The sequence below is a fragment of the Bison bison genome, unplaced genomic scaffold (assembly GCF_000754665.1).
Source record: "Bison bison bison isolate TAMUID 2011002044 unplaced genomic scaffold, Bison_UMD1.0 scf7180017864346, whole genome shotgun sequence".
NCBI lineage: Eukaryota > Metazoa > Chordata > Mammalia > Artiodactyla > Bovidae > Bison > Bison bison.
The window spans coordinates 2,703,519-2,728,806 of record NW_011494918.1 but is presented as its reverse complement, the minus strand read 5'-3'; the positions used below and the strand labels follow the sequence as shown (position 1 = coordinate 2,728,806).

General features: G+C 38.5%; 1 protein-coding gene across 2 annotated transcripts in view; it reads left to right on the top strand.

The window, feature by feature from the left end:
• ATF6 (activating transcription factor 6) overlaps positions 1-25,288 on the top strand; it is a 236,733-nt gene that overhangs the window by 147,666 nt on the left and 63,779 nt on the right. For both annotated transcript variants that reach the window (XM_010854686.1, XM_010854685.1), the window contains exon 15: positions 22,759-22,843. In XM_010854686.1, the coding sequence (XP_010852988.1) occupies positions 22,759-22,843 (85 nt within the window). The remainder of the gene's footprint in view (positions 1-22,758; positions 22,844-25,288) is intronic.

Below are 25,288 nucleotides of genomic sequence, written 5' to 3'. Positions count from 1 at the left end.
CTCAGCTTCTTTAATGTTAGTGAATGTTTTTGTCTGCTTCTTTCCTTCATTTTCTGCTGTGAGACAAGCACAAAATTATTGAACCCATTACCTATGTATTTCATAGCTTACTCCAATACTGCTTTAAGGCACCCGTCTGGAACTAAAGAAATTTGACAGACTAAGATGGTTGCTCTTCTGTAGAGGAGTAGTGAAAAAGACCATTTTTTGAGCTTCATGAGCTGAGAGTTAATATTTTCAGTAAACCAATAAGTTGAATATAATCCTTTGTATTTAAATTTCAGCTTATTGCATTGTATTATATTAAGTCCAAAAGACCACACAGTATGGTAGGAAGTTTAAATGTTACTTAAGAATCAAATTTCTGTTTATACTTTTAGAAAGAAGATTAAGAGTAATGACAACAAATGAAGTCAAAATAGCTTGATTAAAGGAAGCAAATAATTGTAGTTTATTAAAAGAATATCTCCTTAATCTTACAGTATGTGCTAATTTTTTGCTTTGCAAGTACATAAATTTATGTATTACCTGAGATATGCTCATTCTGTAAAAGTTTTATGTAAAATTAATGAACTTTAGCTCCATAAGAACATTTAAAAATTAAAACTAATGTTTGAAAAATGAGAACTTTCATAATTCCCATAGGAAAGACTATAAGAAATAATGTATCAGAAAGAAATATTACTCATTACTCATTTTTTAAGCTCTTTCATTTCTACTGCAGAAATCATTTAAATTTTTTCAAAAAGGTTTAACAACAGTCCTGCCTAGAAAATAAATTTGAGACTTTTAGTATTATTTCATGGTGATACTATTCTAAATATATGTTTAATCAGTAACTAGATTTACTGTGAAATTATTTCTGAAATTTTTAGTTACACTGTCAGATTAATGGCTAACTTATTTTCTTTTTTAAATTTAATTTTTATTTTATTTTGAAGTATAGTTGATTTACAATGCTGATTTAGTTTCAGGTGTATAGCAAAGTGATTCAGTGATATGTACATTGTTTTTCAGATTCTCTTCCCATATAGGTTATTGGAGAATATTGAATAAAGTTCCCTGTCCCATACACTAGACTGGTCCTTGTTGATTATCTGTTTTATATGTAATAGTGTGTATGTGTTAATTTCAAACTGATCTCAGTAATTTCAAGAAGCAGTATTATTTCATTAAATAATCTAACTGTCTCTGTCCATTGATTAACCTATCCTGAGGATTTACTAATCTATTATTTTGTTCAGGTGTATGTGAAACTCTTTCTGTACATGTGCTTGAGCTCACAATAAGTATTAATGCATTTATTACCTTACATACGGCAATACATTTGCTGTATAACCCTGGTAACATTGTTATGATGTTTTAGTATAAAATTACTAGTAGAGAGACCACTATGTCAATCACCTGTACATTATTCCATCCTATTAAACAACAGAGATCCTTAACTGTCATAAAATAATTTTCTAGTTTGTCATACATTTGAGTGTAATTATAAGAAGTAATTTTTAAAGTCAGTCAGTCTTAAGTGACCAAGCATATTCTTTAGTCTCAACATTCCCCTCTACCCCTACCCCCAGTATACCCTCACCCCCAGTATATTTTAGGCAAGCCTGAATTTGGATTTCTACTCATAGTTTTGGCAGTCCTAATGAGTGTAGTGAACAAAGCTAGTGGAGGTGTTGGAATTCCAGTTAAGCTATTTCAAATCCTGAAGTTGATGCTGTAAAAGTGTTGCACTCAATATGCCAGTAAATATGGAAAACTCAGCAGTGGCCACAGAACTGGAAAAGGTCAGTTTTCATTCCAATCCCAAAGAAAGGCAATGCCAAAGAATGCTCAAACTGCCGCACAATTGCACTCATCTCACACGCTAGTAAAGTCATGCTCAAAATTCTCCAAGCCAGGCTTCAGCAATACATGAACCATTAACTTCCAGATGTTCAAGCTGGCTTTAGAAAAGGCAGAGGAACCAGAGATCAAATTGGCAACATCCGCAGGATCATCGAAAAAGCAAGAGAGTTCCGGAAAAACATCTATTTCTGCTTTATTGACTATGCCGAAGCCTTTGACTGTGTGGATCACAATGAACTGTGGAAAATTGCTCAAGAGATGGGAATACCAGACCACCTGACCTGCCTCTTGAGAAATCTGTATGCAGGTCAGGAAGCAACAGTTAGAACTGTACATGGAACAACAGACTGGTTCTAGATAGGAAAAGGAGTACGTCAAGGTTGTATATTGTCACTCTGCTTATTTAACGGATATGTAGAGTACATCATGAGAAACGCTGGGCTTGAGGAAGCACAAGCTAGAATCAAGATTGCTGGGAGAAATATCAATAACCTCAGATATGTATTTGATACCACCCTTATGGCACAAAGTGAAGAGGAACTAAAAAGCCTCTTGATGAAAGTGAAAGAGGAGAGTGAAAAAGTTGGCTTAAAGCTCAACATTAAGAAAACTAAGATCATGGCATCTGGTCCCATCACTTCATAGGAAATAGATCGGGAAACAGTGGAAACAGTGTCAGACTTTATTTTAGGGGGCTCCAGAATCACTGCAGATGGTGACTGCAGCCATGAAATTAAAAGACACTTACTCCTTGGAAGGAAAGTTATGACCAACCTAGTTAGCATATTAAAAAGCAGAGACATTACTTTGCCGGCAAAGGTCTGTCTAGTCAAGGCTATGGTTTTTCCTGTGGTCATGTATGGATGTGAGAGTTGGACTGTGAAGAAAGCTGAGTGCCAAAGAATTGATGGTTTTGAACTGTGGTGCTGGAGAAGACTCTTGAGAGTCCCTTGGACTGCAAGGAGATCCAACCAGTCCATCCTAAAGGAGACCAGTCCCGGGTGTTCATTGGAAGGACTGATGCTAAAGCTGAAACTCCAGTACTTTGGCCACCTCATGCGAAGAGTTGACTCATTAGAAAATACTCTGATGCTGGGAGGGATTGGGGGCAGGAGGAGAAGGGGACGACAGAGGATGAGATGGCTGGATGGCATCACTGACCCAATGCACATGAGTTCGGGTGAACTCCGGGAGTTGGTGATGGACAGGGAGGCCTGGTGTGCTGCGATTCATGGGGTCACAAAGAGTCGAATGCAACTGGGTGACTGAACTGAACTGAATGTGTGTAGCAGACAGCAGCTTTTTTAGATTTGAACTTGTTCTTGAATCACTTATGAGTAAATGAATGAATAGATAAATAAATGGCTAAAGTAGGTACTAACCTAAAGTTTGGTGGTTTCAAACCACTGTTAGTCAATTCAGTTGCTCAGTCATGTCCGACTCTTTGCTACCCCATGAACTGCAGCATGCCAGGCCTCCCTGTCCATCACCAGCTCCCGGAGTCCGCCCAAACCCATGTCCATTGAGTCGGGGATGCCATCCAACCATCTCATCCTCTGTCATCCCCTTCTCCTCCTGCCCCAGTCTTTCCCAGCATCAGGGTCTTTTCCAGTGAGTCAGCTCTTCACATCAGGTGGCCAAAGTATTGGAGTTTCAGCTTCAGCATCAGTCCTTCCAATGAACACCCAGGACTGATCTCTTTTAGGATGGACTGGTTGGATCTCCTTGCAGTCCAGAGGACTTTTTCAAGAGTCTTCTCCAATACCACAGTCAAAAGCATCAATTCTTCTGTGTTCAGCTTTCTTTATAGTCCAACTCTCACATCCATACATGACTACTGGAAAAACCATAGCCTTGACTAGACGAACCTTTGTTGGCAAAGTAATGTCTCTGCTTTTTAATATGCTATCTAGGTTGGTCATAACTTTCCTTCCAAGGAGTAAGCGTCTTTTAAATTCATGGCTGCAGTCACCATTTGCAGTGATTTTGGAGCCCAGAAAAATAAAGTCAGCCACTGTTTCCACTGATTCCCCATCTATTTGCCATGAAGTCAAGTTCAAACCACTGTACTGTAATTTTATTTTTAAAATTTTGATTTCATTTTCTAGAAAAGTTTTATATTCAGGGAGTTGTCATTCAGTTGTACTTTAATCATTCTGTGACTGCCCACAAATGAGTCATACATTTATTTCCTCTTTGTGAACAAAGAAAATCATTTAACAGTTCTCAGTTTTCTTCATGAACAAGGTATATCATGGTAGCTTTGAAATAGTAGATTCAAAGATTTATAGGACTGTCTTCACTACTCATAAAACATCTAAGAATAATTCCTAATATATAAGATTCAGTTCAGTTCAGTTCAGTCACTCAGTCATGTCCGACTCTTTGTGACCCCATGAATCTCAGCACACCAGGCGCCCGGAGTTCACTCAGACTCACGTCCATCTAGTCAGTGATGCCATCCAGCCATCTCATCCTCTGTCGTCCCCTTCTCCTCCTGCCCCCAATCCCTCCCAGCATCAGGGTCTTTTCCAGCAAGTCGGCTCTTTGCATCAAGTGGCCAAAGTATCGGAGCTTCACCTTCAGCATTAGTCCTTCCAGTGAACACCCAGGACTGATCTCCTTTAGGATTGACTGGTTTGATCTCCTTGCAGTCCAAGGGACTCTGAAGAGTTTTCTCCAACACCACAGTTTGAAAGCATCAATTTTTTGGCGCTCCATCTTCTTTATGGTCCAACTCTTGCATTTATATATAACTACTGGAAAAACCATAGCTTTGACTACATGGACTTTTGTTGGCAAAGTATTGTTTCTGCTTTTTAATATGCTGTCTAGGTTTGTCATAGCTTTTCTTCCAAGGAGCAAGTGCCTTTTAGTTTCATGGCTACAGTCACCAGCTGAGGTGGTTTTGGAGCCCCAGAAAATAAAGTCTTTAACTATTTCCATTGTTTCCCCATCTATTTGCCATGAAGTGATAGGACTGGATACCATGATCTTAATTTTTTGAGTGTTGAGTTTTAAGCCAGCTTTTTTACTCTCCTTTTTCATCTTCATCAAGAGGCTCTTTAGTTCCTGTTTGCTTTCTGCCATAAGGGTGGTGTCATCTGCATATCTGAGGTTATTGATATTTCTCCTGGCAGTCTTGATTCCATCTTGAGCTTCATCGAGCCTGACATTTTGCATGATGTACTCTGCATATAAGTTAAATAAGCAGAGTAAGTAGAAGTACATGAGAGGAGCTAATGTGGACTTAAGCTTGAGAATGAAAAGGGGGCATATTTCGTGCTGAAGGTAAGAACGAAGGAGTCCAAGATGATTTTAGATTTCTATTTGGATAACTAGATGGAAATTGATGAGTTAACAAAAGTAGAAAACCCAGGAGAAGATAAACTGTCATTTAAGAATACTGTTATAGATATTCCAGTGGAGATGGTTAGTGAAAAATTGTAAATATGGGTCTTCAGTTAATGTTTGGGAGGTTTGAGCCAGACATATACTTCAAGTCATGGGACTAGATGAGAATTGGGTTGAAAAAAGATTTGCCACTAAGAAACACCAATTGTTAATGTGGAATGTGGTGGAAGAGAAGGTAACAGTAACATTGGAGGAAAATGAGAACTAAGAGAATTTGAGGAGGGAAAGTTGCATGTCAAATGCTGCAGAGAGAAATCTAGCCTGAGGACTAAATAAAAGCAAGTGGCTTGGACAATTGGAATGTAATATTTTTGAGGACAGTTTCAATAGTGTGGTAGTGACAGAGTTAGTTTTCATTACTGTGGGCATCAAACGGAAGATGAGGAAGCCCATTGATTTATGACTCTGTTGTAGTTTATCTAAAATAATGCCATTGTTAATGTTTTTGAAAAATGTTAGGTCAGACATTAACTGGCAATGTCAAATATGTCAGAAATGGAATTGCAGCTCTGTCCTAGTAGTGTTTCTTGATTGTAAACAACAGAAACCTACTGTAAGTTAAAGCAGAAACTGCTGACATTAAGCAGAAAAGGAATTTATTGGAAGTCTATTTGGTAGTTCACAGATACCATGGAAGACTGGAGAATTCAGCTTAGAATATGGTGGGAACCAAAGGAAGCCACACAGCAAAAAACACAGCCATTGTCTCAGCTCAAGAAGTTGGGTTAGGATAACCCACCACTGGATACCCCACAGATTGCTAGCACTGCTGTCAGTGGCTGACTCTTCACTGCTATGAATAATCTGTATGTCTCTGAGTCTTTTTTCACTAATGCCTGAGCCTTTCAAATTTAAAAGGAGTATCTGATTGGCCAAGCTTATGTCACATGTCCATGCCCTAGTTGCCAAAGAGCTGGGAGAGAGGCTTCGTCTCCTAGCATCAGGCTTCAGTAGTTGAAGATATTTTCTGCACAAAAACCCACTCAGTGGTAATACCAACAAATAGAAAAGCTTTTGGGATGCAGGATAGCCATAACCACCAGCTAATACTATAAAAATTAAGTGCCAAGTCTTAAAGATTTAGGGAAACTAATTTGAAATTCACATGACTAAAATGAACAATACTTATTAAGCTTAGGAATGTAATCTATGGCTTGCCTTACAAATATTAAATATCAAGAGTATTAAATTAAAGACTTTTATCTCTCCTGCTTTGTACCTTATAGTATACGCCCTTCAGTGTCCTCTCTTTCCAGATATCTGGGCCCCTGTAACCTACACTGGGATTCATTATGGCAGCCTGGGCAAACCAAATGGAGGCAACACTGTTGAACCTAGTAGTAGGAGCACATGTCTAGGAATGAGATTAGTCTCAGCTAGACCTGATGCTAAAGCTGAAACTCCAGTACTTTGGCCACCTCATGTAAAGAATTGACTCATTGGAAAAGACTCTGATGCTAGGAAGAATTGGGGGCAGGAGGAGAAGGGGAGACAGAGGATGAGATGGCTGGATGGCATCACTGACTCAATGGACGTGAGTCTTAGTGAACTCCGGGAGTTGGTGATGGACAGGGAGGGCTGGCGTGCTGCGATTCATGGGGTCGCAAAGAGTCGGACACGACTGAGCGACTGAACTGAACTGAACTGAGACCTGAATGGATATAAGGAGTAGCTGTGACCCTTTGGACGGGGAGGGAGAAAAATACCACTTTGCAGAAGAGAAAATTGGGTTGAGGCTGGGGTGGGAAAGTGCTTTGGGCCACAGAGGAAGCTGAGTGGCTGGGCCAGGCCAGGAATTGGCGGGGGTAGGAGAATAACAGTGGAGGGAAGCAGAGAAAGGCAGATGTTGTACAGATAGTAGCTGCCCAGATTCTTCAAATGACTATGCTTGTGAGAAACTTTTTTTCTTGGTACTAGGATTTAACTTGATTTTTAAATGTGTTTCCTTGCCAGAAGACCATTATGAAGTCTGCCCACAGAAGAAAAGACCCTTTATCTATGTAATTCAAATAAAACTAGACATTTTTTTTCTTACCCTTTTAAAAGACTAATTTTGGCATAGTGGCACATCCAAAAGAAATGCAAATCCAAAACTTCAAAAACTTGATAAGTAATATAGCCTTTTAATGGAGTCTCTTGAAAAAACTGGAAAGGGAATATTAATAGACAGGAAAACATCCTCTTGCCTCCAACCACCACTCCCTGCCCCCAACACACAGTCACTGCGTTAGTCTCTCTTCTGTCACACAAAGCCCACAGCTCAGGCTAGCCCTCTTTACTCAATTCTTTTCTACCCTTCCAACTTCCAGACTTCTCCCCCTCTGCTAAACTAATACTTTTTAAAAAATATAAGCCAGTGTAGCTTCTTCCAACTCTCGTCTCCACCTATAACCTCACCCCTCCCACACACACTATCAGCAGTGCTAAAAAAAAAAGAAATCCTTAGAAGAAGCACAGAGATAGGAGTAGAAGCTCTGAATACTTAAACCTCTGTTATTTCTCTCTCGCCATTTTTTTAAATTAAAAGAAGTGAAATACCAGAGTGTATTCCTTTCTTGGTTGAATTTATAGAGAGTATCTATGACAGTTGACACCAGTGTTTGTGAAAAAGAATGAGAGATCCCAATAGAAAAACCAAAATCCATGGGGACCAAATCATAAAAGAGCTTTCATTTCTAGGCTCAGGAATTTAGATCAGCTGTGTCTGTCACCCTCAGTTTCTTTTATTCAGCTGTGGAAAGTGGTTCTCCACTATGAGGTGGAACGGAATAAACTTAGACAGCTGTCACTGCCCACTTTGTAATTTGCCTTGTCAAGTCCAGTCTTTCCTAAAATGTACTTTATGGATATTTTCCAGCCCCTCATATTTCTTTGTGTGAAACCAAGATCAAAATTGCTTTGGAAAGAAAAGGATCAAGATCTGTAGTGAAGAGTGGGGAAATATCCAAACACTGAGAATCATTCCAGGAGAATAGATTAAGTAGGACTCCTCTTCCACCGCAGAAGATTGTAGAGTCATAGATATGAAGGAATCAGCTAGAATCATATCCCTCCATGTTCCCTCCCCTGTTTACACACATAGGACATTTGAGACTACTCTTGTACAAGTCAAAGTGAAAGTCACTCAGTCGTGTCCAACTCTTTGCACCCCCATGGACTATAATTTCTCCAGGCCACAATACTGGACTGGATGGCCTTTCACTTCTCCAGGGGATCTTCCCAACTGTGGATCGAACCTAGATCTCCTGCATTGTGGGCGGATTCTTTACTAGTTGAGCCACAAGGGAAGCCCAAGAATACTGGAGTGGGTAGCCCATCCCTTCCCCGGTGGATCTTCCTGACCCAGGAACCGAACCAGGGTCTCCTGCACTGCAGGCAGATTCTTTACCAACTGAGCTCCAGGGAAGCCCCAAACGGGAATGTGGGCATCGATCCCGCTACCACTCACATGCTAAGCAAGTCCTCTACCATTTGAGCTAATCCCCCACTCCACTCTTGTACAAGTTTACTTCATTTCTAGAGCCAGCTGCCTAGTTTAAAAAAAATTTTTGGTCTCCACCCAACATTTTCCCCAATTTTTCCAACAAAAAAATAAAGTAATTCTCTTAGATACCAATATTTAACTTTTTGCTTGAAGTGTTTCCTAATTAATCTCTTTTTTCAGAAAACTTGATTCAATTTTCTGTAGACACAGACCCTTCCTCTGTCCCATCCCATCCTTTGCTTTGGTAGCATATCTGTAGTTTGCAATTTAATTCTCAGGAAATTCACTTCCTGCCAGTAGTCCTGAGTAAAGTCAATTTTTAAAATAAAACATCTTGTAAACATTATGTCTGACAGACTCTCATATGGTTAAACTCTATACGTTTAGTGTTTGATCTTTCTCCTTAATAAGACATTTTTCTGACGCTACACTCTCAGCACACAACAAATGATGATTGATAACAAGTCTCAGGAATCCTAATGTATTTGCCTAAATCACACATGGTCCACCTTTGAAAAAGCTCTGTATTATAGCTGACAAAGTTTTGAAGTTTGATGAGCTCAGATTACTGAATGAAGAAATAGGAAGTATAAGGTCAGAGACTTCCTAGCACTCTACTTATTCAAGGCACATAACCAACATTTTGTTCTAAGAGCTTTCTTTAGGGAAAACAATCCCACCCTGGTTTAGAAACACTTTCCCTGAAGCCCTCATCAAGACAGAAGAATGACTGGGGGGCTACTGTCTTATTCTTGGGAAAGTTTACAAGGAATCATTTTGGCTGTGAAACTCAAAATTAATTCTGGATTTGAAAGAGAGGCATACGTAACGGTGTTGTTGTTGTTGTTCAGCTGCTAGGTTGTGTCTGACTCTTCATGACCCCCTGAACTGGAGCACGCCAGGCTTCCCTGTCCTTCACGATATCCCAGAGTTTGCGCAAATTCTTGTCCATTGAGTCAGTGATGCCATCCAACTATTTCTTCCTCTGTCGTCCCCTTCTCCTTTTGCCCTCAGTCTTTCCCAGCATCAGGGTCTTTTCCAATGAGTTGGCTGTTCTCATCAGGTGGTCTAAGTATTGGAGCTTCAGCTTCAGCAACAGTCCTTCCAATGAATATTCAGGGTTGATTTCCTTTAGGATTGACTGGTTTGATCTTCTTACTGTCCTAGGGTCTCTCAAAACTCTTCACCAAACTATGAGGTTGACCATTATGAAATTACTGAGATTTGACTCACCATAAAAATGACAGTTTTGTATGGTTCAATCATGCCCTTTTTGTGTGAATAAAAGAGTTCAGCACAGAGCTATAACAGAGTGAAGTAAGTCAGAAAGAAAAAATAAATATCCCGTATTAACACACATATATGGAATTTAGAAAAATGGTACCGATGAACCTGTTTGCAGGGCAAGTGGAGATGCAGGCATGGAGAACAGACTTATGGACATGAGGCGGGGATATGGAAGATGAGGATGGGAAGAATGGAGAGGGTAGCATGGAAACATGTACACTAACTTATGTAAAACAGATAGCCAGTGGGAATATGTTGTATGGCTCAGGGAACTTAAGCCGGGGCTCTGTGACTACCTAGAGGGGTGGGATGGGATGGGAGGTGGGAGGGAGGCTCACGAGGGAGGGGACATATGTATACCTATGGCTGATCCATGTTGATGTATGGCAGAAACACCACCATATTGTAATTATCCTTCAGTTAAAAAATTAAGAAAAAAAAAAAAGGAGTTCAGCATCATTTGGGGAGTTTTGGGGGCTTCTTGTAGAGTTTGATATGAGAACCATTGCTTATGGCAGTACTTTAGTTTGTACTTATTAGGATTTCAAACTAACTTTTTTGGGGGGTGACCTTGCCTGCACTATCAGATTTGAATTTACTGTCAAAATTTTCCTCTTGTCAAAATGTAAACCTTGGCTCGCTTTTGAGCCATCTGTTGTGCTCTAATAGTTTTGATTTATTTTTCCTCTGGCTGACATGTGTGCTAATGGTGCAGATGCAAACTTTACATTTCCTTTTATTGGCCTGTAGTTTTATTGCATATGTTAGTGGCACAAATACTGCATTCATATTAGCTATTTCTATTAACTGTTTCTAGTTTTGGGATGAGTAATGTATTTTACTTATGTTTTTACTATGATGGGAAGTTCTACATCATAGACATTTTAATAGACTTTTAAATGATTACACTCTACTTAATTTTACTATCTCTAATTTTTTTTTTTTTTTTGCAATTCTTATTTTCAGGATATGTCAGTATGTGTGTCTGTGTAGTTTAATGATTTCAAATTTCCTAATTGCCTTTGCTTTATAATTGCTTTAAATGAAAGGACAGATTTGGTTCCTGATCAACAGTTAATGTAACTACTAGAAATTAACATTAGTTCAGAATGTTGTGAATTGATAAATAACTAGGAAAAACTGACTTTAATTACTGCTTTGGCCTTCGGTTTGGTAGTCTGAAAGATACTTGGTAAGGTAAATGAGGCAGTGATACAGGAAACAAAAGGTAGGAACATATTGATAGAGAAAATTTAATACAAAGCTGTTTTTCAAATGTGGATAGATGCTCTTTTTATTTTTGGTCTGTTTTTAACAGTTTTCTGGGTTGGAAAACCAACCCCCATGTCTGTAATACAGTTTACGTGGTTCAAATTTAAAATATCAAGAGGTCATTGTTATTAATATGGGCCTGATCTGCAAGACTCTTTGACATGTTGATCTAAGTGAAAGCTGTTTAGTGTCACAGATACTGCCTGTTGCAGACTGAGTTTCCCTCATCCTTAGGGGACATCGTTAGATATTAAATACCTTCCTTTCTGGGCTTCCCTGGTGACTCAGTGGTAAAGAATCTGCCTGCCAGTGCAGGAGACCCTTGTTCAATCCCTGGCCCGGGGGAATCCCACATGCCGCAGAGAAACTAAGAAAACATAGACTACATCTATGAAGTCTGTGCTCTAACGCCCAGAACTGCAGCTACTGAAGCCCACTCAGCCTAGAGCCTGTGCCCTGCAGCAAGAGAAGCTACTTCAGTGAGAAGCCTGAGCACACTGCCACTAGAGACAAGCCTGCATGGCAACAAAGACCCAGCACAGCCAAATAAATAAATTTTAAATGCATTCCTTTCTATCAAAAATAAAAGACTGAAGCCCTGATTCAGTTTCCTAACATGGGCAAAGCTGTTCTACCTAGTAAAACAGAGACTAGGGGTAATCTGTTAATTAACAAAATTGGTTAAAGCAAAGGATCTTTTTTTTTTAAGATATATACGTGTGTGTGTCTTACTTTATCTCAATTAATTATATAAATGTGCATTCATTTGGCAAGCTTTGAGGCAGGGCCGGTTCTTTTTGAGTGCACATCTACTAAAGTTCCACGTTGTCTTTCTTGCAATAAACTCTACTCACTGTGTGCATGCTAAGTCACTTCAGTCGTGTCTGAGTCTTTGTGACCCTATAGGCTGTGGCCCTCCAGGCTCCTCTGTCCAAGGGATTCTCCAGGCAAGAATACTGGAGTGAGTTGCTGTGTCTTCCTCCAGGGGATCTTCCTGAGCCAGGGATCGATCCTGCGTCTCTTTCTTCTGCATTGGCAGGCAGGTTCTTTACCACTAGCGCCAACTCGAAAGTGCTACACCCACAGTGCTCTCTTTCTATTCACACTGTTTTTTTTTTCTAATTTTATTTTATTTTTAAACTTTACATAATTGTATTAGTTTTGCCAAATATCAAAATGAATCCGCCACAGGTATACATGTGTTCCCCATCCCGAACCCTCCTCCCTCCTCCCTCCCCATACCATCCTATGTAGTAGTTTATTAAATTACACAGTTAGTAACAAATGCAATTAGCAAAGGTAGTTTTGGAAAAATAACCCAACTAGTCATGAATGTTTAGTGTGTTAGAGGCAGCAGTAAGTTTTAGAGGGGGAGCGGGAAGGGTCATTTAACCTAGTGAGTTAGTTTAAGTTAAGGTCAGTTTCTACCTACACAGATATGTAGAATCAACATTAGACAAAACTTGGTAGGACCTCAGTTTGAATGTGCTTTTCCATCATAACCTCCAGCTGGGCAAAATGTGGTCCTGTTCTTTTGATAAGTTAGTCTCCAATTTTAGCTCTTTAAAAAGAGAGAAGAAACAGATAACTTTGGATGCTGTGTTATGCACTAATAATTTTGTTTTTCTAACAAAGTGCTTGGAAGAGGGAATGGGGAAAGCTGTATGAAAATAGTATATTTTCTCATGCACAATATTGTATAACATTGGAAAACTGATGCTTTATTCTGACAATGAAACGTTTTGGCGTTTTCCCACCAGTATTTCTCTAACTTCCTCTGAGAATAACACAGCGTTGATTATGCTATTTTGTCCACATAGTTTTCTCCCCACAGATATTCCTAGGTATCTCAGTCCTATAAAAGCTTTTTAGGAGTCCATTTGAAGATATCTTAAAGGTAGTGACATAGTTTTGAAAGACTGTGACAAAATAATTTATCTCTATGGCAACATCTTTTTTCTACTTTTTATTTCTAAGTAACTTCACCTTTGTTGCAGTTGAATTATATTAACTGACTTAATAAGAAAGAAAGAATTTTGTTCAGATTCATCTAATTGTACTTGTACTTTTCCAGGATTGAATTTCCTAGACAATTTCTTTAATAAATAAAGGGGAGGGGAATATTATCAAGAAGGCCAGATAACAAAGGTGATTGTTTTACACTGTTAAAGAGTAAAGCTTCTTTGATTATTTTAACCCTTATTGAGATTTCTCTTGAGTAAAAACCACTATATTATTTCACAAACTTGTAATATAACTAGTCATTGGAGTTGTTTTAGTACAAGTGACAGAAAAGTCCAAAATAGTAGTGACTTAGACAAATTAGAAGTTTGTTTCTCATATGGAGGTCTTCTGGTATCTCCTTGATCGTTAGGATCCCTTGCTCCTCCTTATTGCTCCATAAATTTCAGATTGCAGTTTCCGTATCCTGATGCAAGATGGCTACCCCAGTTTCAGCAGTCACATCTGCATTCTAGCTAGCAGGTGAGAAACAAGAAAAGGAGCGAGTTTGCCTTTCACCATCACCACCCTGACAAAGTTTCATGCACCATTTCTCCTCACAGTCCACTGACCAGAACTTGAATATGTAGCTTCACTTGGTTGCACAGGAATATAGTCCTTTTTCTGAGTAGCTTCGTGCCCAGCTAAATGATATTAGAAAAGGAATAGGAAAAGGAAAGCAGATACCGAGCACAATGACTGTTCCTGCCACAATTAGCATTCTTTGCCTAAGAAAAACTTGAATATGTGTTCTTTAAAAGAAAATATCCTCTGTAGCACAGTGCTGAATACATGGTAGGTTACTATGCTCAGTAAATTTTTTTTTAATGAATGGTGAGAAGTCAGTAAATGTTGACTGATTCCTTTCTGAAGATGTCACTGATAGGATTAGTGAAATACCATCAAACGTGAGATAAACATAGTTGGAGAGAACAAATGATTGAAGATTCACTGTTACGGCAAGAAACATTTAACTTGATGAAGTGAAAGTAAATATTAAATGAAGCAACTACACTGTTGTAGGCGTGTGTGTGTGTGCAAAGTATTTTTTAATATAAAATAGGCACAGTTAGAGTTCGTGGGTGCATGCTAAGTTACTTCAGTCATGTCCAACTCTTTGCAACGCCATGGACTGTAGTGCACCAGGCTCCTCTGTCCATGGGATTCTCCGGGCAAGAATATTGGAGTGGTTTGCCATTTCGTACTCCAGAGAATCTTCCCAACCCAGGGATAGAACCCACATCTCTTTTATCTCCTACATTGGCGGGCAGGTCCTTTACCACTAGCGCCACCTGGGAAGCCCAGAGTCTTTAGTATACCAGCTTTGATTCCCTGCATGTCTAACCTATAGGTCTCTTTGTAAACAAGCACTTTATAGGTTTTACTCCCAGTTTGCAAACCTTTAATAATTAGAGGTAGGGAAGGTTAACTGTAATAGTTTTTATGCGTTCAAGATGTGATTTCTTCTTTTTCACAAATAGTAATGTGTTTTTTTGGTTTTCTGCTGCAAAAGTAACTACTTTGTATGAAATTTAATGAAGAGAGAAAGCAGGAGGCATTATGTTCTGAAAATCATGTTTAAAGAAGTTTGATACGACATCTAGATCCTAACAGGAAATTCAGATTTAAGTCTGAGCCTGACCTTAACCCGTGACCAGTGGAATCAAAGTATGTTTATTTTTACAGTAGCCTTAATTTGGGGCTTGTAAGTTTGTTGGTTTGTTTTCTCATTCAATTTGGGGGATCCTGAACAGTATTTTAATTATAGGTGTTTAGCTATTTATAATTTTTATGGCACGAAGATCAGCAAATTTTGTTTTGTCTTGGCTATCATATGTTATCTTACTTTCAGAAACGTGTGATCTTTGTGTCTAACAATGCACTTAAAAAAAAAAAAACTTTCCCATGCTGCAGTGCCGGAATTATAACAGAACAATCACACTCATCTTTTCCCCTCTGTTTTTTTGTTTTTTTTTAAAAATAAACATGTTCTCATGGAGATGTTGCCTTGAATTAGACAAAGCACAAGCAATTACAGGAAAGGTTTTCTGTACAGTTCTGTTCATGTACATTAATTTCTGTTTGTTTTTCACAATCTAGATTTTTTTCTTAGCTTTGCTGATACTTACATTTCATAATCACATTGAATTAAGTTGCATTGAATTTTTTATCACTCTCAGCTATGTCAAGTCCTATTTTTTGATGAGTCCTTCCATAGAGCAAGTTTGTTGAACAAATGATGCAACACAGGAGCAAGAAAATAAAGCAAGAGGAGTTAGACTGCGGGTTAGCTTTATCTCAGTTTAACCATGCTCCCTTAAGAAGAAACACTACTGTATACTTTTTTCTCTTTTTCCTTTTTGTTGTGACAATTCCTATGTTTTTGCTAGGAAAAAAAGTGTCTGAGTTATTGAAAACAGTAGTTAATATCAAAGTCAAAGTCATTTTTAACCAGCTTTTTCATACCTACAAAAGACATATATACCTTTTCCAAAACACTCATTCTTCCCTGTTTCTGAAGCCAAAGTCCTCTTGGTTCATTCTTACTTCAGCTTCAGTATTTGTGTGGTTGGAAACTAGAAACCTCAGATGCTCTGGGTCACTTATAGATGATCAAAAGTTGGCAATATTACATTTATGTGTATGTACTCAGTCATGTCTGATTCTTTGCAATGCTGTGGACTGTAACTGGCCAGGTTCCTCAGTTCATGTTATTTTCTAGGCAAGAAATGCTGGAGTGGGTTGCCATTTCCTTTTCTAGAGAATCTTCCTGACCCAGGGATCAAACCCATCTCTCTTGTGTCTCCTGCATTGGCAGGCAAATTCTTTCATTTGTGTCACCTGGGAAGCCCCAATATTACATTTAGAATTATATAATTTTGCTAGGCATCCGTTTATAATTTTTTTTTTTTTTACCCTTCCACTAAGCTGTATACTTTTTAAGGGGAAGAACTATGCATCTTATTTAGCATTTTTCTGTTGCTTACCAAAAGAGAAGCCTAACACTGGCTGCTTCAAAGGGAGAAGAGAAGGCCAAGCAGGCAAGGCTCTAGGCCTTGGTCTTGTTTAAATCAGAACCTCTCTGTTATATATCAGTTTTTGGGATCAGTATTGTTTTCAGGAGGGGGCGGAACATTACTCTTCTTTAAAAAAGAAATTTGAAGATGACTCTACTAGATAACTTCAGTACCTTCTGACATTATCTAGTCCAGCCTCCTCATTTTATAGGATTGGAAATAGATCCAGATTATACAGCTATTCAGTGGCAGAGCTAGAATTAAAAGCCCTCTGTTCTGACTGCTTGACCAATATCCTTTATAGTATACTGAAGGATATATGTTATCAGAACTAGCAGTTTTCTATAGTATCTGGTAGTGATAGTCTTTCCCTGGTGGCTCAGATGGTAAAGAATCTGCCCTCAATGTCAGAGAACTGGACTTGATCACTGGGTCAGGAAGATCCCCTAAAGAAGGGAATGGCAACCCACTCCAGTATTCTTGCCCAGGGAATTCCATGGACAGAGGAGCCTGGCAGAGTCAGACATAACTGAGCGTCACAGGCTGGTCTGGGCTAATGATAGTCACTCAGTAATTCATGTGTATTGCATTATGAATGAATGAATCATAAAATGATTTGTAGTTAATTATCCCAAAGTCAGGTTCAAATAAAAAACTATCATTTTTTTAAAATGTAAGTTTCCATCTCACTCTTTTCATACGTCTCACCCTCTCCTCCCCTCTCCCCATGTCCATAAGTCTGTTCTCTATGTCTGTTTCTCCACTGCTGCTGCTGCTGCTGCTAAGTCGCTTCAGTCATGTCCAACTCTGTGAGACCCCATAGACGGCAGCCCACAAGGCCCTGCCGTCCCTGGGATTCTCCAGGCAAGAACACTGGAGTGGGTTGCCATTTCCTCCTCCAATGCATGAAAATGAAAAGTGAAAGTGAAGTCTTCAGTACCACAGAATACAATATTTATCTTTCTCTGACTCACTTCAGTCTGTGTAATAGATTCTAGGTTCATCTGCGTCATCAAAACTGAGTCAAATGTGTTCCTTTTTATGGCCGAGTAGTATTCCATTGTGTATATGTACCACAACTTTTTTATCCATTCATCTATCGATGGATATCTAGGTTGCTTCTGTGTTCTAGCTGTTGTAAATAGTGCTGCAGTGACCAATGGGATACATGTGTCTTTTTCAATTTTGGTTTCCTCATTTGCCTATGAGTGGGATTGCTGGGTCATATGGTTGTTTTATTCCTAGTTTTTTAAGGAATCTCCATACTGTCTTCCATAGTTGCTGTATCAATTTACATTCCCACCAACAGTGGAGGAGCGTTCCCTTTTCTCCACACCCTCTCCAGTATTTATTATTTGTAGACTTTTTGATGACTGGTGTGAGGTGATATATCATTGTAGTTTTGATTTGCATTTCTCTAATAATGAGCAGTGTTGAGCATCTTTTCATGTGTTTTTTAGCCATCTGTATGTCTTCTTTGGAGAAATGTCTGTTTAGGTCTTTTCCCCATTTTTTGATGGGGTTGTTTGTGTTTCTGCTATTGAGTTGTATGAGATGCTTGTATATTTTAGAGGTTAATCCTTTGTCAGTTGTTTCATTTGCTATTATTTTCTCCCATTCTGAGGTTTGTCTTTTCACCTTGCTTATAGTTTCCTTTGCTGTGCAAAAGCTTTTAGTTTAATCAGGTCCCACTTGCTCACTTTGTTTTTATTTCCATTACTCTAGGGGGTGGATCATAGAGGATCTTGCTTTCATTTATGTCATCGAGTGTTCTGCCTATATTTCCCTCTAAGAGTTCTATAGTTTCTGGTCTTACATTTAGGTCTTTAATCCATTTTGAGTTTATTTTTGTGTATGGTGTTAGGAAGTGTTCTAATTTCATTCTTTTACATGTATCTGTCCAGTTTTCCTAGCACCATTTATTGAAGAGGCTGTCTTTGCTCCACTGTATATTCTTGCCTCCTTTGTCAAAAATAAGGTACCCATAGGGGCATGGGTTTACTTCTGGGCTTCCTATCTTGTTCCATTGGTCTATATTTCTGTTTTTGTGCCAGTACCATACTGTCTTGATGACTCTAGCTTTGTAGTATAATCTGAAGTCAGGAAGGTTGATTCCTCCAGCTCCATTCTTCTTTCTCAAGACTGCTTTGGCTCCTCGGGGTCTTTTGTGTTTCCATATGAATTGTGAAATTTTTTGTACTAGTTCTGTGAAAAATGCCATTGGTAATTTGATAGGGATCGCATTGAATCTTAGATTGCATTTGGTAGTATAGTCATTTTCACAATATTGATTCTTCCTACCCAGGAACATAGGATATCTCTCCATTTGTTTATGTCGTCTTTGATTTCTTTCATTAGTGTCTTATAATTTTCTCTGTACAGTTCTTTTGTCTCCTTAGGTAAGTTTATTCTTAGATATTTAATTGTTTTTGTTGCAGTGGTGAATGGGATTGATTCCTTAATTTCTCTTTCTGATTTTTCATTTTTAGTATATAGAAATGCAAGTGATTTCTGTGTATTGATTTTGTATCCTGCAACTTTGCTAAATTCACTGATTAGCTCTAGTAATTTTCTCATACTGTACTTTTCTATGTTTAGTATCATGTCATCTGCAAACAGTGAGAGCCTTACTTCTTCTTTTCTGATCTTGATTCCTTTTATTTCTTTTTCTTCTCTGATTACTGTGGCTAGGACTTCCAGAACTATGTTGAATAATAGTGGTGAGAGTGGACACTCTTGTCTTGTCCCTGATCTTAGGAGGAGTGCTTTCAGTTTTTCACCATTGAGAATAATGTTTGCTGTAAGCTTATCATATATGGCCTTTACTATGTTGAGGTAGGTTCCTTCTATGCCCATTTTTTGAAGAGTTAAAATCATAAATCGGTGCTGAATTTTTTCAAAGGCTTTTTCTGCATCTATTGAGATTATCATATGGTTTTTATCTTTCAACTTGTTAATATAGGGTATCACAGGGTATTGATTGATTGGTATATATTGAAGAATCCTTGCATTCCTGGAATAAACCCAACTTGATCATGGTATATGAGCTTTTTGATGTGTTGCTGAATTCTGTCTGCTAAAATTTTGTTGAGGATTTTTGCATCGATGTTCATCAGTGATATTGGTCTGTAGTTTTCTTTTTTTGTGTTGTCTTTGTCTGGTTTTGGTATCAGGGTGATGGTGGCCTTGTAGAATGAGCTTGGAAATGTTCCTTCCTCTGCAGTTTTTTGAACGAGTTTTAGAAGATAGGCATTAACTCTTCTCTGAATGTTTTATAGAATTCTCCTGTGAAGCCGTCTGGTCCTGGGCTTTTGTTTTTTGGGAGATTTTCTTTATCACAGCTTCAATTTCAGTGCTTGTAATTGGGTTGTTCATAATTTCTAATTCTTCCTGGTTCAGTCTTGGAAGATGGAACTTTTCTAAGACTCTGTCCATTTCTTCCAGGTTATCCATTTTCTTGCCATATAGTTGTTCATAATAGTCTCTTATAATCCTTTGTATTTCTGCACTGTCTGTTGTAACCTCTCCTTTTTCATTTTTAAGTTTGTTGATTTGATTCTTCTCCCTTTTTTTCTTGATGAGTCTGGCTAAAGGTTTGTCAATTTTGTTTATCTTCTCAAAGAACCAGCTTTTAGTTTTATTAATCTTTACTATTGTTTCTTTCATTTCTTTTTCATTTATTTCTGCTCGGATCTTTATGGTTTGTTTTCTTTTACTAATTTTTGGGGGGTTTTGTTCTTTTTCCAGTTGTTTTAGATGTAAAGTTAGGTTGTCTAGTTGATGTTTTTCTTGTTTCTTGAGGTAGGATTGAATTGCTATACACTTCCCTCCTAGAACTACTTTTGCTGCATCCCATAGGTTTTGAGTTGTGTTTTCATTGTCATTTGTTTCTAGAAATTTCTTGATTTCCCTTTTGATTTCTTTAGTAATCTTCTGGTTATTTAGAAACATGTTGTTTAATCTCCATGTGTTTGTGTTTCTTACAGCTTTTTCTTATTATTGATATCTGGTCTCATAGCATTGTGGTCAGAGAAGATGCTTGATTTCAATTTTCTTAAGTTTACTGAAGTTTGATTCGTGACCCAAGATGTGGTCTATCCTGGACAATGTTCCATGTTCCCTTGGGAAGAAGGTGTATTCTGCGTTTGGATGGAATGCCCTGAAGATATCAATGAGATTCAGCTCATCTAATGCATCATTTAAGACTTATGTTTCCTTATTAATTTTCTGTTTTGATGATCTGTCCATTGGTGTGAGTGGGATGTTAAAGTTTCCTACTATTATTGTGTTACTGTCAATTTCTCCTTTTATGTCTGTTAGTGTTGTCTTATGTATTGAGGTGCTCCTATGTTGGGTGCATAGATATTTACCATCGTTATGTCTTCCTCTTGGATTGATCCCTTGATCATTATGTAGTGTCCTTCCTTATCTCTTGTAATCGTCTTCATTTTAAGGTCTATTTGGTCTGGTGTGAGGATTGCTACTCCAGCTTTCTTTTGTTTGCCATTTGCATGGAGTATATTTTTCCATCCTCTCACTTTCAGTCTCACTGAAAGTGAGAGGTCTGAAGTGGGTTTCTTGTAGACAGCATATAGATGGGTCTTGTTTTTTTATCCATTCAGCCAGTCTGTGTCTTTTGGTTGGAGCATTTAACCCATTTACATTTAAAGTAATTGTTGGTATATATGTCCCTATGCCGTTTTCTTAATTGTTTGGGGTTGATTGTGTAGATCTTGTTTCTTCTCTTGTATTTCTTGACTGTAGAAGTCCCTACATTTGTTGTAAAGCTGGTTTGGTGGTACTGAATTCTCTCAACTTCTGTTTGTCTGAAAAGCTTTTGAATTCTCCATCAATTCTGAGTGAGATCCTTGCTGGGTACAATAATCTTTGTTGTAGATTTTTCCCTTTCAGTACTTTAAATATATCCTGCCATTCCCTTCTGGCCTGCAGATTTTCTGCTGCAAGATCAACTGTTAAGCATATGAGGTTTCCCTTGAATGTACTTGTTGCTTTTCCCTTGCTGCTTTTAATATTCTTTCTTTGTATTTAGTCTTTGTTAGTTTGATTAGTATATGTCTTGGTGTGTTTCTCCTTGGGTTTAATCCTTTACAGGACTCTTTGTGCCTCTTGGACTTGGTTGACTATTTCCTTTTCCATGTTGGGGAAATTTTCAACTATAATCTCTTCAAAATTTTTCTCATACCCTTTCTTTTTCTCTTCCTCTTCTGGGACCCTATAATTCAAATGTTGGTAAATGTGATATTGTCCCAGAGGTCTCTGAGACCATCCTCAGTTATTTTCATTCTTTTTACTTTATTCTGCTCTTCAGAAGTTATTTCCACATTTTATCTTCCAGCTCACAGATTCATTCTTTTACTTCAGGTATTCTGCTATTGATTTCTTCTAGAGTATTTTTAATTTCAGTAATTGTGTTGTTTGTCTCTGCATCTTTATTCTTTAATTCTTCTAAGTCTTTGTTAATTGATTCTTGCATTTTCTCCATGTTGTTTTCAAGGTTTTTGATCATCTTTACTATCATTATTCTGAATTCTTTTTCAGATAGTTTGCCTATTTCCTCTTCATTTATTTGGACTTATGTATTTCTAGTTTGTTCCTTCATTTGTGTAGTATTTCTCTGCTTTTTCTTTTTTTTTTTTAACTTACTATGAGGTCTCCTTTTCCCAGGCTTCAAGGTTGAATTCTTTCTTCCTTTTGGTTTCTGCTCTCCTAAGGTTGGTCCAGTAGTTTGTGTAAGCTTCATGTAGGGTGAGATTTGTGCTGAGCTTTTTGTTGTTGTTGTTTGTTTGGTTGGTTTTCCTCTGATGGACAAGGCTGAGTGAGGTGGTAATCCTGTCTGCTGATGATTGGGTTTTTATTTTTGTTTGTTGTTTAGATCAGGCATCCTGCACAGGTGTCCGGCACAGGCGTCTTGCACGGGTGGTTGAGTGATGCCGGGTCTTGTATTCAAGTGGTTTCCTTTGTGTGAGTTCTCACTATTTGATACTCCCTAGCATTAGTTCTCTGTTAGTCTAGGGTCTTGAAGTCAGTGCTCCCACTCCAAAGGCTTAGGGCTTGATCTCTGAGTCCAGAAGAAATGGCACAGTGCTTTTTACCCAGTCTTCAAAACAGGTCTGAAGCCAGATTCAAGGACTCCTATCCTCCAGGATGACGCCTCCCTCCTGACGGAAGATCCCTTTTTCTCTTCCTCGGTGCTGAGTCTGGTTTCACCTGCTCACAGGGGGACAAGTACAGAGGCCTTGCACCTAGTCCGTCAGGCCAGAGTTCTGAGTACAAAAGGGCTTAGCCAGCCCCACCCCACCTTTTTTTTTTATGATAGCATTGAAATGTTGGCATCCTAGAAACTCTGAACTGGGCTTGTTATAGGACTAAGCTGATTGTTATATGTAACAAATTGTTCTTTGTTAATCTTAGGATCACCTGCTGTTACCAGCTACCACCCATAACAAGACCTCAAGACCAAAGATGTCAATTGTATTACCAGCAATAAACATAAATGGTAAGTTGAAATTTTGGCTTATGAATGACATGTGATTGCTTTGTTTAACCTAGATTCTCTGGATTAACTAACACATTCATCTGGTCAAGTATATATCCATGCGTTAATTCTGAAGCATTTTCCCACTGTTTTCACAAAATATTATTTTTAAATTCTTCTCTTTTAAAAAGTAAAAGGTTTAGTCTAAAGCTACCTTTACAATTACTATATATTTTGTATATAAATTTATATACAATTTATCTTTACTGATCTATAGACTACTTGCTTGGGGCCTTTCTGGTAATACCTGCTGTATAAGAAGTCCTTGCTGTGTTGTGAGGGTGAGTTCATAAGTTAGGTAATTGGAGCTCAAAGCAGTTTCTTGTATAACATAAATGGTGATGTGATGTGATTCCCAAACTAAACCTAAGAAACCTGTTTATATTTATTTTATTTTTTTTTTTCTAATTTTATTTTATTTTTAAACTTTACATAATTGTATTAGTTTTGCCAAATATCAAAATGAATCCGCCACAGGTATACATGTGTTCCCCATCCCGAACCCTCCTCCCTCCTCCCTCCCCATACCATCCCTCTGGGCCATCCCAGTGCACCAGCCCCAAGCATCCAGCATCGTGCATCGAGCCTGGACTGGCAACTCGTTTCCTACATGATATTTTACATGTTTCATTGCCATTCTCCCAAATCTTCCCACCCTCTCCCTCTCCCACAGAGTCCAAAACACTGTTCTATACATCATTGTCTCTTTTGCTGTCTTGTACACCAGGTTATTGTTACCATCTTTCTAAATTCCATATATATGCGTTAGTATACTGTATTTATGTTTTTCCTTCTGGCTTACTTCACTCTGTATAATAGGCTCCAGTTTCATCCACCTCATTAGAACTGATTCAAATGTATTCTTTTTAATGGCTGAGTAATACTCCATTGTGTATATGTACCACAGCTTTCTTATCATTCATCTGCTGATGGACATCTAGGTTGCTTCCATGTCTTGGCTATTATAAACAGTGCTGCGATGAACATTGGGGTACACGTGTCTCTTTCCCTTCTGGTTTCCTCAGTGTGTATGCCCAGAATACTAATGAATTTGATATTGACAGTATTACTATTGCATTTTGTTCTCTCATTAATTCTGGGTATTGGATAAAATACAAATAATACCATAGTGCTTTGAGAGTATCCAAAGTGTGATGGTGTAGTGTACTTGCTTATAGTCTAGTAGGGAGTATAAGATGAGCACAGAAATCACTGTATTCCAGAGAGAGCATCCCGTAAGGAATAAACAAAGTACTAAAGGGATTTAGTAAAGAAGAGATTACTTCCAGCTGGGTTCTTCATGGAAAAGAGAAACTTCTCACTCCCAGTGTCAGGTGTGTGTTGAGAATGAGCACAGTGTATATTGTTGGCTGATGACTTTCTCTGACACATCATATTAAATTCTAATGGAACTGGGAGGATTGGTTGTCCTTCTCAAGTCCATTTATCTGGTGTAACAGAACTACTGGTAAATTTTCTGTCTAATAATGACAACCTTATAGTTTAATGAGTAAGACAAAATCGAAAAGTTCTTTAACCTGCAGTTGAACCAGTCCACATTCTGATTGATGGTCATGCTGAAGCCACCAAATACAATTAGAAAACACTGGGATTCTAGATAAATTCCAATAAAATTTAGTCTTAGAGAAAGAGTATTAGGTATTCATTGTACATTTTAAGATCATCGAGGACTGTCAAACTTCAATTAACTGTATCAGGTCAGATCAGTCGCTCAGTCGTGTCCGACTCTTTGCAACCCCATGAATCGCAGCACGCCAGGCCACCCTGTCCATCACCAACTCCCGGAGTTCACTGAGACTCATGTCCATCGAGTCAGTGATGCCATCCAGCCATCTCATCCTCTGTCGTCCCCTTCTCCTCCTGCCCCCAATCCCTCCCAGCATCAGAGTCTTTTCCAATGAGTCAACTCTTCGCATGAGGTGGCCAAAGTACTGGAGTTTCAGCTTTAGCATCATTCCTTCCAAAGAAATCCCAGGGCTGATCTCCTTCAGAATGGACTGGTTGGATCTCCTTGCAGTCCAAGGGACTCTCAAGAGTCTTCTCCAACCCCACACTTCAAAAGCATCAATTCTTTGGTGCTCAGCCTTCTTCACAGGCCAACTCTCACATCCATACATGACCACAGGAAAAACCATAGCCTTGACTAGACGAACCTTTGTTGGCAAAGTAATGTCTCTGCTTTTGAATATGCTATCTAGGTTGGTCATAACTTTCCTTCCAAGGAGTAAGCGTCTTTTAATTTCATGGCTGCAGTCACCATCTGTAGTGATTTTGGAGCCCCCCAAAATAAAGTCTGACACTGTTTCCACCGTTTCCCCATCTATTTCCCATGAAGTGGTGGGACCGGATGCCATGATCTTCATTTTCTGAATGTTGAGCTTTAAG